Source organism: Pelophylax lessonae (genome assembly GCF_965119305.1).
Source record: "Pelophylax lessonae genome assembly, chromosome: 13".
In the NCBI taxonomy this organism is placed as follows: domain Eukaryota; kingdom Metazoa; phylum Chordata; class Amphibia; order Anura; family Ranidae; genus Pelophylax; species Pelophylax lessonae.
Genome location: NC_138780.1, coordinates 60,436,229 through 60,449,107, shown reverse-complemented (window position 1 = coordinate 60,449,107; position 12,879 = coordinate 60,436,229). Strand labels below are relative to the sequence as shown.

The window sequence follows — 12,879 nt, the reverse complement described above, 5'->3', positions numbered from 1 at the left end:
GTTCATTACGGGTTCAGGTTTCAGCCATCTCAGCCTTCACAGGAGTTTCTTGGGTAAGACATGCACTGATTCGCCAATTTTTCAAGGGTGCTATGAGACTTAAGCTGGATACACACTATCCAACTTTTGTGGTTAGATTTCCTTCAGATTTACCTTTTCTATGTAGTGCAAGGGCCTGTCAGATTGCATACAAATTGAAAGTGTTTAGGTTTGACCTCATAATATATGGTTTTGGTAAGTCTAAAGGAAAAAGTCTTCAGAAAATCTTATAGTGTGTATGGCACATAACTCAGCTGGTGAACTGTTTGCACATTACAGTATACATATTAATATTACTGAAAAACGTGTGGTGCGATCAATATGAAGTGCATAAATTCATAGTGCCAGGTACTATATTTTGCCTACAAACTATAGATGTATATAAACTCCATACTCCCCACAGAAAAGCCACTTGGAAAGACACAGGTTTAATTGAAAATCTACTATATTTAACCATTTAAGTTCAGTTTTTATTTTTTATAAAGGCGTATTCTTGTATAACTCATATGCAAACTCTTCTTGATGTGCTTGATCATTACACAGCCCAATAAAATCTATTTCAAGTTGAAAAGGTCCATCTGCTCTGTCCGCAATTGTGAATCCAAGAGTGGTTATCTAGAGCATTAAAAAAAAAAAAAAAAAAAAACAAAGTGTCAAACCTGCATCATTAAAAACTGAAGTACATGATGTTGATACACCTCACTCCTGGTCTGTGTGCTTGCTGCATTATGAGATTGTGTAGACCAGCCTTTGCCACAGCGACTGACCATGTTCTAGTTTCAGTTCTATTCTGAGCTGTTAGTTTCCTCAAGTTTCTTATCTGAAGCCCAAGTGACTATGCGAGTGTATACACGCTGGATAAATCACAACCCACTCCCTTCCTCCTCCTCCATTCCCGCACAATGAGGGCAGGATATTACATGCCGATTGTTGGAGGCATAACCTCCCTGTAATTCTAAAGTACCCATAAATTAATTTCTTTCCTTTTAACCATGTGTTGAAGGAAAGAAATTTGCTCCATTTCCCCATCAACACAGTCAGTATTGATCCTGCTACGCTATTGTATTCTGACAGTAAGAGGTTTCTCAGCTATCAGAATACAATGATCACTGCCAGTTAGCTAAAGCTAGCAGTAATTGCACGAGAAAACTCTGACAGGCTGGTTGTACTGAAGTTGATTGATGGACTGATCTCTGTAAAACCAGCCTGCCTTTAGATGAATCGAAATTTAGCTGGTTCCTGCTGAATTGGCCAAATTTCATCAATCTGTTACAAACAGACACAGGCTGGAGGGGCGGGAAACCAGCAGAACCTCTTCTGTAGATAGCCCACACCATATTATTGCAAAAAAATAAATAAAAAAAAAAAAAAAAGATTTCAGTTCATATAAAAACAGAAAATTGATATAAAATACTTACCGTAATTTTCCTTTCCTTAAGGACTACATGGCAGCATACGTTAGGGTAAGTCCCGCCTCCTCTCCTACCCTATATGACCCCACTCCCATAAATCTTTGCTCCCTTTCAGCATCCATGTTCTGTAACTAGCCTGCTCAGGAACTGGGAGGGAACTCCTGCTGCCATGCAGTCCATCAGGAAAGGAATATTACGGTAAGTATTTGATATCAATTTTCCGTTTTCCTGACAGACTCCATGGCAGCATACGTTCGGAAAATAACTCGCAATACACTCCCATGTGGGCAGATGCTGAACAGAAAACTTTAATTGGTACCATCAACCGACAGTACTTGAATACCAAAACTAACAGAGGATAATGCAGCTGGTTCAACACAATAGTGAGACATAAAAGTGTTGATGGACGAACAGGACACTGCCCTGCAGACAAATTCAGGAGCGACGTGTCTGGAAGCTGCCCAAGATGTCAAAACACTTCGGGTTGAGTGTGCCGTTACAAATCTAGGGGCTTGGATCCTCCAGAAGTGGTATGCCCACTGAATGGCCTGAACGATCCATGCAGCAATAGCTCTAGAAGAAGCCTGCATTCCTTTTTTCTTCCCGTGAAGAGAAAGTCTGTTTGACGAAAAGCAGCTGTGGCCGTTAGATATTGCTGTAGAGTGTCGCCTACATCAAGAGGATGAAGCCGAGTCTTTGTCTGTCCTAAAGGTGGGAAGGACAATTTCCTAATTTTCGTGAAATACTGAAGTTATTTTAGGAGTTGATCCTAGCATAGGTATCAGGACTACTCTGTCTGGAAAAAAGGTTAGAAATGGTTCCTTAACCCCCAGACTTTGGATCTCGGAGACATGTCTTGCTGAAGTAATTGCCACCAGAAACACGGTTTTAAGAGTAAGTTCCCTAATCGATAGAGGCCTACTTGAAGTTGATTCAAGTGATGAAAAGAAGTCCAAAACCAAGGAAAGATCCCATTTTGGAAATCTCGGCTTCCTCTGAGGCTTAATGGGCCATACACACTAAGATTTTCTGAAGACTTTTTCCTTTAGACTTCCCAAAACCATATAATGAGGTCAAACCTAAACACTTTCAATTTGTATGCAATCTGGCAGGCCCTTGCACTACATAGAAAAGGTAAATCTGAAGGAAATCAACCACAAAAGTTGGATAGTGTGTATACAGCTTAAGTCTCAAAGCACCCTTGAAAAATTGGCGAATCAGTGCATGTCTTGCCCAAGAAACTCCTGTGAAGGCTGAGATGGCTGAAACCTGAACCCGTAATGAACTGACTGAAAAAGACAGATCCAGGCCTGAATAGGAAGCCTAGAACATCCTGTATTGTAGGAGTCGCATCAGGATCGCTTCTAGGAGATGAATAACCATAGAATTTTGCCCAGATTCTCTCGTAAACCCTATTTGGTGCTGCTTCGTCTAGCGTGTGCTCAGAAGGGTAGGAATAGCCTCTGCAGGACATCCTAGGGCATCCAGTCTCCCCCTCTCAAGAGCCAAACCTTGAGGTGCAGACGTGCTGGGCACGGATGAAGAGTAGGGCCTTGAGACAGAAGATCCGGCCTGAAAGGTAGAGAGAGACAGGAGCCCGGTAACTGAGCAGTGTTAACAGGGGAAACCATGGCCTGTTGGGCCAATATGGGATTACTGCTAAGATTTCCATCGCCTCCGTAGGAACTGGAGAATAAATCAGAACTGGGGGAAAGGCGTAGGCTCTGTGAAATTTCCAGCAGTCCGTGAGACCATCCACCCCAAAGGCTCGGGGGTCTCTGAATCTTGTGTAGTATTTTGCAAGCTTCTTGTTGTCTGGAGCTGCAAACAGATCGACCTCCAGAAGAAAGTCTAGGGACTGAACCCACCGGAAGACTTCTATGTTGAGAGACCACTCGTTGTTGAGTGTGACCCGGGAGAGAAAGTCCGCCTGCAGGTTCTGTATCCCCGGAACATATGCTGCTGACAGGTTGGACAGATTCTTCTGGGCCCAGAGCATAATCGGCTTCACCTCCCGAAGCAAAGACCAGCTGTGTGTTCCGCCCTGCCACTTCACATAGGCTACTGCTGTAGTGTTGTCTAACCTGAGGATTACAGATGAACCGTGAATAAGATGGAAGAAATAAAAGAAAGAATAAAAATCCGTGCTTAGGATAAAAAGACAGTCTGGCTGCTGCCCACCTCAAAAGTATACCCCCCAAGAGGGTTACAAAGGCAATAAAATAAAAGGTAGATGGAGCTGCCAATAATATATGAGTAAATGTATAGTTGGTAAAATCCCAAAGTATATAAGACCTTAGGACACAAGTCTAGAATAAATATAGGTAAAAATGACTAATAAAAAAGGGACCAGGTATGTAAGATGGTAACAGAAGGAAATAATCAAAAATGCAAATTAAATGCAGATCCTAAAATTAAAACCTTCCAATGAATAAACAAGGTGCATTGAAGTGTAGAAGTATGGTAAAGTGCAAAAATATATATAAAGTGCAAGAGGTGAAAATTATAAATAAATTGGCCAAGAAAAAATGGCCAAAACGGAAAATTGAATAAGGTGCAACGATAAATAAAGTACACAAGCGAAGTAAAATGGCAAAAGAAATGCCAAAAGCAGAGAGTATTGATAGGTGAATTAATTATTATTCCAAAACTTCCATTAAATAAATAGAAATAATAAGTAAAATAAGTGAATAAATAGTCCAATACTAGTGTTAAAGTGAGAAAAGTAGGAAAACGTGATCCAAATAAATATATAATTAATAATATATAACTGGTGATCCAGGGACAATGACAAAGTGACCAGTGCTGTAAGCTCCAATGAGCAATAATGTAGTGACTATAAAAAAGTCCAAAATGGTGCTCCAGGGGTGTTAGCCCAGAGATACAGGGTGGGTCCTAGGGTGGTCCGCTTCGTAGGGTGCAGGGGAGGGGTAAAGAGTGCCTCCCCTATGATTATGCCCGCACTCACCGGAACTCCGTACCCCTACAGGGGTAAACAGCGTTGTAAATCTCAAGGGGAATTGGGGGCTCCTCTCCACTATGGACTCCAATATCAAGTAATATAGCCACAGGACCTTCATTCCAGATATATGTATGCAAGAGTTCCAAGGGACATCAGTATATTATGCCAGGGTATACAAGGCGGTATTCCAGACCATATAATGAAGAAAAACCTCACATAGTGAAGTACAGTAAAGCCAAAGCATTTATTGAGGCAAATAAAAAGGGTACTCACATTTCATAAAAGAAAATCAAGCTTTGAATACACAATAAAACAGGGAACAGCAGCTCCTTAGTGGTGTACAGTGGGGCTTCCGGGACGCCGTACGCTTCACCAAACCGGAAATGCGTTCCAACCAAGGTAGCGGATGTGACGTAGTTACAACTTACGCGTTTCGTCATTCAGACGTCATCAGAGGCGTAACTAGAGCACCACGTCCGCCATAATATATAATGAAGTGGTAACCAGGCAACCGGAGGCTTTATTAACTTAACTAGACGGCCGTATCCAATCATTATATGACGTGATCGTGGTCAGTAGTTGCTAGGTAGAATATATGTATGCAAATATTGATAATTCTACAAGGAAGAACAATTAAAAATTAGGAAATTGGAGTATAAAATGAAAATGTATACAGAAGTATTGATACAAATAATTAAATGTGTAAATATACAAAAAAATAGTTAAAGGTATATTATATATATATATATATATATATATATATATATGTTATACGCAAAAAATTAATTTTATAAATTAAAAAATTGTAAAAAATTTAATAAAAAAAATTAAAAATCCTATTGACCTTGTAGCCACTTTTACAATAGTTGATATCGCATATAAAATTCAGGAATATATAATAGAAAAGCATAATTCATAAATCTGATAAAAGTAAAATGAATTTAAATGAAACAAATAAATATATAAAGCTAGAATTTAGATGGCTATAAAATAGTATTGAATATACAAGAATCATTTAGAAAAAGGGTATGGACCAAGTAATGCAATATATTATAGACCTTTGTAGTAGGAATATAAAAATGTAAAAAAATATAAAAAAAATTGTAAAAAATGTAAAAAGCGGGAGATTGGTGTAAAATTAGGGATCAGAAATTAGAGATGTTACAATTTAAATCAATATCCAAATTTAGGCCCCCTGGCTGGAGAGATTTAAGCTGGTAAATCCACCTGGCTTCATTTTTTGAGATTTTCCTAGTTTTGTTCTCTCCTCTCCAGTGCCCCTTGATCATATCAATACCATAAAAAATCATCCCCTTAGGGTTACGGTTATGATGTTCCAAGAAATGCAGAGATAGGCTATGTTTGGGATATCCTTTTCTAGTATTATTGATATGTTCCCTAATACAGACATATAGGGGTCTTGCTGTCCGGCCCACATACTGAAGCCGGCACGGACATTCCACTATGTATGTCACGTAGGGCTGCTGAATATAATCGCCGAATCGATGCATCGCGATGCGACCCTTCGCGATTCGGCATCGATTCGGGGTGACTGCAAAATCGATTAGCTTGACGTCACTTCCGGGGTGGGCGGCGCTGGCGCATGATGAGAGTGCCGGCGGCGGCCGGGCTTGCGAATACGGAGCTCCTCGTGGGAGAGGAGGAGAGCAGAGTAGTAAGTAGCCTTATGCTGGGTGCAGGGGGGTATTTATAAATTAGTAGTGATAAGGATCAATACCTTGCTGAGAGTAAGAGGGATATGTGTATTTGTAGATTCTTGCAGTGGATTAGTATGAGGAGTTGAGGAGTAGTAGTGAGTAGTACTTTGCTGGGAGCAGGAGGAGGAGGTACCATGCAGGATCACAGATACTCTGCTGTCAGGGTGAGGCATAAGGTGCGGGACTTCCCTGCTTTTCCTCCTCATCGCGTCAGCTGGCTGGTATGCCCCCTTCTCCTCTATACATACAGCTTTTATTCCCTGCAAACATGGGGCTGGGGGTGGCTAAAAGCCCTCGTAGGCATTAAGAAAATGACATCACCACCGCTTCTGCTCTCAGCTGCAAAAACCCCATATCAGGAATCATCACCCCCAAATCACTCCTCCTTCTTATCACTGACAGGTGCCCCCCCCCCTCCCCTCCTCCTCCTCCCCCACAAACCTGTGACTTCCTCCTTGCACCACCTGCATTGCTGTGAATGTCCTGGCAGGGGTGTCCTGGCTGTCACACAATTCAGGTGTCAGCTTTCATTGTTTGGGTGGGACTGATTGTCTGCAATACACCTAGTATTACTTGAAGCCCCCCTGGGGTTTGTTTGGTCATGTGACTGCTTATAAAAACTACCATAGCATAAAGCAATCTGGAAAAGAGCACAGAGAAGTCCTGCCCATTGACATATCCCTGTCAGTTCCATTCGAAGAAGCCTGTAAATTAAAATACAGTGGTATCACACATAATGAGGTGTTAAGAGGCTTAGGAACTTTAAAGAGTTGGACTGGTGGGACTAGTCCCACTATGTCCCAGTATTGGTCATAGTGGAATTTAATATTAAATGACCCCTGTGGAGTCCCAGTACCCTCAGCACCCTCACGGGGGGGGGGGGGGGGGGGTCACACTACAAGGACAGCTGTCATAGCTTGATCAGCAATTTGTAAAGTCTAATTTGTCCTCATTCCTCTGAGAAAAGGCTGTCTAGAGGGGGGATTTATGACAGGGAGCATTATCTTTACTACAAGGAGACCTGTTTCCTTCACAATTATTGATCTGATAAGCAGGAGCAGATCAGGGAAAGTGAGAGGAAGAAGCAGGTAGATAAGTCCAGAGAATTGGAATATGAGGCTCATTACAACCCTTTAGGAAATAATTTGAAGTAAGCCGACATATCCTGTACTAGAATTATGTTCATATCATACAATTAGTACTGGGGAAAATAGCAGCAGCACCATCCCATACTAAAGGAGAGCAGAGCCTGCAGAGCAACCCGACCCACGGACTGCCGTCCCCCCCAATGGACTGGCCGAGGAGGCGCTGCTTTCCGCCTGTACCGTGCACACTGCACTGCACGAGTCCGAGCTCCAAATGCCGACATGAGGCTCATCAACCAGAACCTGTCCGTGTCCGAGCCCTACTCCATACACCTACCGGCTACTGCTACTTCACCCACAACTGGCTGCAGCTCTGCTTCCTGGTAAGTCGGGGCACTACAGGGCCCAGCATTACTCCTTACCAGAGCCTGCTATAGTACAACTAGGGGGACTACAGAGCCCAGCATTCCTTCTTACCAGGGCCTATGGTACTACAACTAGCATCAGGTGACTCTTCTAACCTGATGTGGCCTGCTCTAAAGGGGGATCTATGAGGGGACCTGCTCTACTAAAGGGGATCTATGGGGGGACCTGCTCTACTAAAGGGGGATCTCTGGGGATGCTGGCCTGCTCTAAAGGGGGATCTATGGCGACCCTGCACTAAAGGGGATCTATTCCATAGATACCCCTTTAGAGCAGGGTCCCCATAGATCCCCCTTTAGAGCTCAGTTCCCCTGGATCCCCTTTAGGGCAGGCCCAGGCTCCCCATAGATCTCCTTTAGAGCAGGGTCCCCATATATCCCCCTTTAGAGCAGGGTCCCCATAGATCCCCCTTTAGAAAAGGGTCCCGATAGTAATCGTGATGCATCGCGGAATCGAATCGTATCGAATCGCGACACTAATAATCGTAATCGCATCGAATCGTGAGGTAAGATGCGCAGCCCTAATGTCACGTGTGTAGTATGGCAAGTAATGAGCTCCTTAATTGAAAATGTCCTCTAATTGACCCTGGATCTAAAGGAAGTAATTTTCTTCTCTTGATCTGGATTATTTTTACATGCCATACAATTGCGGCACCTGACAAAGCCTTTCATCTCAGGGAACAATTTAACTGTTCTAGGTGGATCTATAATGTTGTGAACCAATCTATTTCTCAAATTCGGGGCTTTCCTATATATGAATCTTGGTCTCATGGGTAGGATTTTGGAGAGTGTCTTATCTGTTCTCAAAATGGGCCAGTATTTTCTAAAGATTTTTTCCACTGATTTATACTGATTATTATACCCTGTAATAACAACAAGACCCCCCCTATATGTCCGTATTAGGGAACATATCAATAATATCAGAAAAGAATATCCCAAACATAGTCTATCTCGGCATTTCTTGGAACATCATAACCGTAACCCTAAGGGGATAATTTTTTACAGTATTGATATGATCAAGGGGCACTGGAGAGGAGAGAACAAAACTAGGAAAATCTCAAAAAATGAAACCAGGTGGATTTACCAGCTTAAATCTCTCCAGCCAGGGGGCCTAAATTTGGATATTGATTTAAATTGTTACATCTCTAATTTCTGATCCCTAATTTTACACCAATCTCCCGCTTTTTTACATTTTCTTGACAACTTTTTATATTTTTTTACATTTTTATATTCCTACTACAAAAGGTCTATAATATATTACATTACTTGATCCATACCCTTTTTCTAAATGATTCAATACTATTTTATAGCCATCTAAATTCTAGCTTTATATATTTATTTATATTTTATTTAAATTCATTTACTTTTATCAGATTTATGAATTATGCTTTTCTACTATAGATTCCTGTATTTTATATGCGACATCAACTATTGTAAAAGTGGCCACCATGTCAATAGAATGTTTAATTTATTTTAATTTAATTTAATTTTACACACATATACACACACACACACACACACACACACACACACACACACACACCTTTAAATATTTTTTTTGTATATTTACACATTTAATTATTTATATCAATATTTCTATATAAATTTTCATTTTATACTCAAATCTCCTAATTTTAATTGTTCTTCATATATATATATATATATATAATCCATTTTCCACAATCATCGGTTTCAATGCCTTTGACTTCTACTTTTTACCCAGTAACAAGTAGGCTATTTATTGATTGGCTTCCATCTGTGGTAGAATTATCAATATTTGCATACATATATTCTACCTAGCAACTACTGACCACGATCATGTCATTTAATGATTGGATACGGCCGTCTAGTTAAGTTAATAAAGCCTCCGGTTGCCTGGTTACCACTTCATTATATATTATGGCGGACGTGGCGCTCTAGTTACGCCTCTGATGACGTCTGAATGACGAAACGCGTAAGTCGTAACTACGTCACATCCGCTACCTTGGTTGGAATGCATTTCTGGTTTGGTGAAGCGCACGGCGTCACGGAAGCCGGAAGCCCTGCTGTACACCGCTAAGGAGCTGCTGTTCCTTGTTTTATTGTGTATTCAAAGCTCGATTTTCTTTTATGAAATGTGAGTACCCTTTTTATTTGCCTCAATAAATGCTTTGGCTTTACTGTACTTCACTATGTGAGGTTTTTCTTCATTATATGGTCCGGAATACCTCCTTGTATACCCTGGCATAATATACTGATGTCCCTTGGAGCTCTTACATACATATATCTGGAGTGAAGGTCCTGTGGCTATATTACTTGATATTGGAGTCCATAGTGGAGAGGAGCCCCCAATTCCCCTTGAGAATTACAACGCTGTTTACCCCTGTAGGGGTACGGAGTTCTGGTGAGTGCGGGCATAATCATAGGGGAGGCACTCTTTACCCCTCACCTGCACCCTACAAAACGGACCACCCTAGGACCCACCCTGTATCTCTGGGCTAACACCCCTGGAGCACCATTTTGGACTTTTTTATAGTCACTACATTATTGCTCATTAGAGCTTACAGCACTGGTCACTTTGTCATTGTCCCTGGATCACCAGTTGTATATTATTAATTATATATTTATTCGGATCACGTTTTCCTACTTTTGTCACTTTAATATTGGACTATTTATTCACTTATTTCTATTTATTTAATGGAATTTTTGGAATAATAATTCATTCACCTATCAATACTCTCTGCTATTGACATTTCTTTTGCCATTTTACTTCACTTGTGTACTTTATTTATCGTTGCACCTTATTCAATTTTCCGTTTTGGCCATTTTTTCTTGGCCAATTATTTATCATTTTCACCTCTTGCACTTTATATATATTTGTGCACTTTACCATACTTCTACACTTCAATGCACCTTGTTTATCCATTGGAAGGTTTTAATTTTAGGATCTGCATTTAATTTGCATTTTTGATTATTTCCTTCTGTTACCATCTTACATACCTGGTTCCTTTTTATTAGTCATTTTTACCTATATTTATTCTAGACTTGTGTCTTAAGGTCTTATATACTTTGGGATTTTACCAACTATACACTTTTATATTCATTTACTCATATTATTGGCAGCGCAATCTACTTCACTTTCAGATGGCGGAAAGCCTGAAGCGCCTTGAAGGCCGTCCTGAGTTCAAGAATATTGGAGACTATTCCGAGGATAGAGAAGTTCCACCTCCCTTGTGCTGTCTCGGACAGACAGTGAGCTCCCCAACCCGTGCTGCTGGCATCTGATGTCACCATAACCCAGGAGATGGGAGCTATGGAGTGACAATTCAGAAGGTTTTCTCGTAACAACCACCATGGAAGACACCTTTTCATGGCTGCCATCAGCGAAATGCGTTGAGCCAGATCGTCTGACTCCCATTGTTGAAGAAAACCACTCTGGAACGGCTGTAGCTTCCAAAGAGCCCATTTCACCATGGGAACTTTCACTACTAAAGTCAAAATTATCTTTAGGCACTGCCGAGCCATAAGATGAGAGGTCCAGAGAAACCCTGTCTCTGATTACTGGGATCTTCTCCACTGGAAGAGAGATGGTGCCCTCTGCTGTGTTGAACAGAGCTCCCAGGAAGATGAGAGACTGAGTAGGAACCAGGTGGCTCTTTTCGATGTTTAGGATCCACCCGAATTTCTGAAGGACCTTGATGACACGGTCTCTATGTCTGAGGAGCTGTGACTTGTCTTGGGACAGAAGAAGAAGGTCGTCCAAGTAATGGTGCAACCTGATGCCCTCTACTCTGATCAGAGCCACCACTGCCAACAAGACTTTTGAGAATGTGCGAGGGGACATGGAGAGTCCAAAGGGAAGACAGACAAACTGGAAGTGACTCCCTCCTATAGAAGGTACTGCTGAAGATTTTTTGCGATAGGAACGTGAAAGTAGGCGTCTTTCAGGTCGATAGATATTAGCCAGTCTCCTGGCTGAACTGAGTGTTGAATCGTCCGGAGAGACTCCATCTTGAACCTCTCTGAGAATAAAGCGATTTAGGTGTGTTAGATTTATGACTGGCCTCCAGGAACCGTTCTTCTTTCAAACCATAAAAAGGGGAGAGTAAATACCCTGACCTTTCTCGATGTCTGGAACGGGAACCACTGCACCCTGGGCTAGTAGGGAGTCTATGTAGGTGAGAAGAACCCATTTTTTCTCTTCTGAGCCGAGAATGGCAGTCAGGAGAAATCTGAGTCTTGGGGTGAGGTCGAAGGTCCAAGAGTGACCGACCGAGACCGTATTGACAATCCAGGTGTCTCGGATTGAGGCCGCCCAGACATGTCGAAAGTGGAAGAGACGAGCCCCCACCTGACATGTCTGAGCAGGCCCAACTTCAAAATGACTTCGTGGCCTCTCGATCCCCAAATTAATCTCCTTTGGATGATTTTTGAAAGGACAACTTCCTGGACTTCCAGCCTCTACCATAGCTTTTGCCTGGCTTGTAGCTGCGTGCTTCTCTGGATCGACCAGCCTTTTGCTTCCTAGTTGGGACTCTTTTGAAGCCAGCTGGGTGTCTATCCCGAGGGAGGAACCCCGACCTTCCGCCAGTGGCCTTAGAGATGGCACTCTTCAATTTGTTCCCGAAGAGGGAAGAACCCTCAAATGGGATCCAACACCACACTGGTTTGGAAGCGGCGTCAGCTACCCAAGGCCGAAGCCAAAGCGCCCTTTTGGCGGTCATGGAAGACAGCATCATTCGGGCCAAAAGAAGGATGAGGTCAATGGAAGCCTCCCCCAGGAAAGCAGATGCCATTTTCAACTCCTGAATAGGAGAGCTCCTGGCAACCTCTTCAGAGACACCTTTAAGAGTCTCCTCAATATCTTCAGACCAAATTTCCATTGCCTTGGATGTTGCTGCCAGGGCCAAGGCCGGCTTTCAGGTAGGTAGTGTAAGGTAGACTCGTTTTAAGTCTGAGTCAATTCTTCTCTCCAATGAATCCTTAAAGGAGGCTGTATCTTCCAGAGGGAGAGTCACGTGCTTGACAAGCCTCATCACTGCTGCGTCAACCAGTGGAGAGGATTCAAGATGTTTAACTTCCTCCTGCTTAAAAGGATACAATTTCGCCATTTTAGAGAGCATGGAATTTTTTCTCTCTACCTTATTCCACTCCTCAGTAATAATTTCCCCTAGTTCTCCTAGGAATGGAAAGTTGAGACGTTCTTTGCTCAGTTGTTTGAAAAAAAAATTTCTGTTTAGGAGGAGGAACTGTTGGCTCCTC

General features: G+C 42.1%; 1 protein-coding gene across 1 annotated transcript in view; it reads right to left on the bottom strand.

Moving 5' to 3' along the window:
* Positions 1-499: 499 nt before the first annotated feature.
* Positions 500-12,879, bottom strand: part of NDUFAF1 (NADH:ubiquinone oxidoreductase complex assembly factor 1) — a 113,139-nt gene continuing 100,759 nt past the window's right edge. The window contains exon 4 of the mRNA XM_082242893.1: positions 500-654. Coding sequence (XP_082099019.1) covers positions 517-654 — 138 coding nt within the window. The 3' untranslated portion in view covers positions 500-516. The remainder of the gene's footprint in view (positions 655-12,879) is intronic.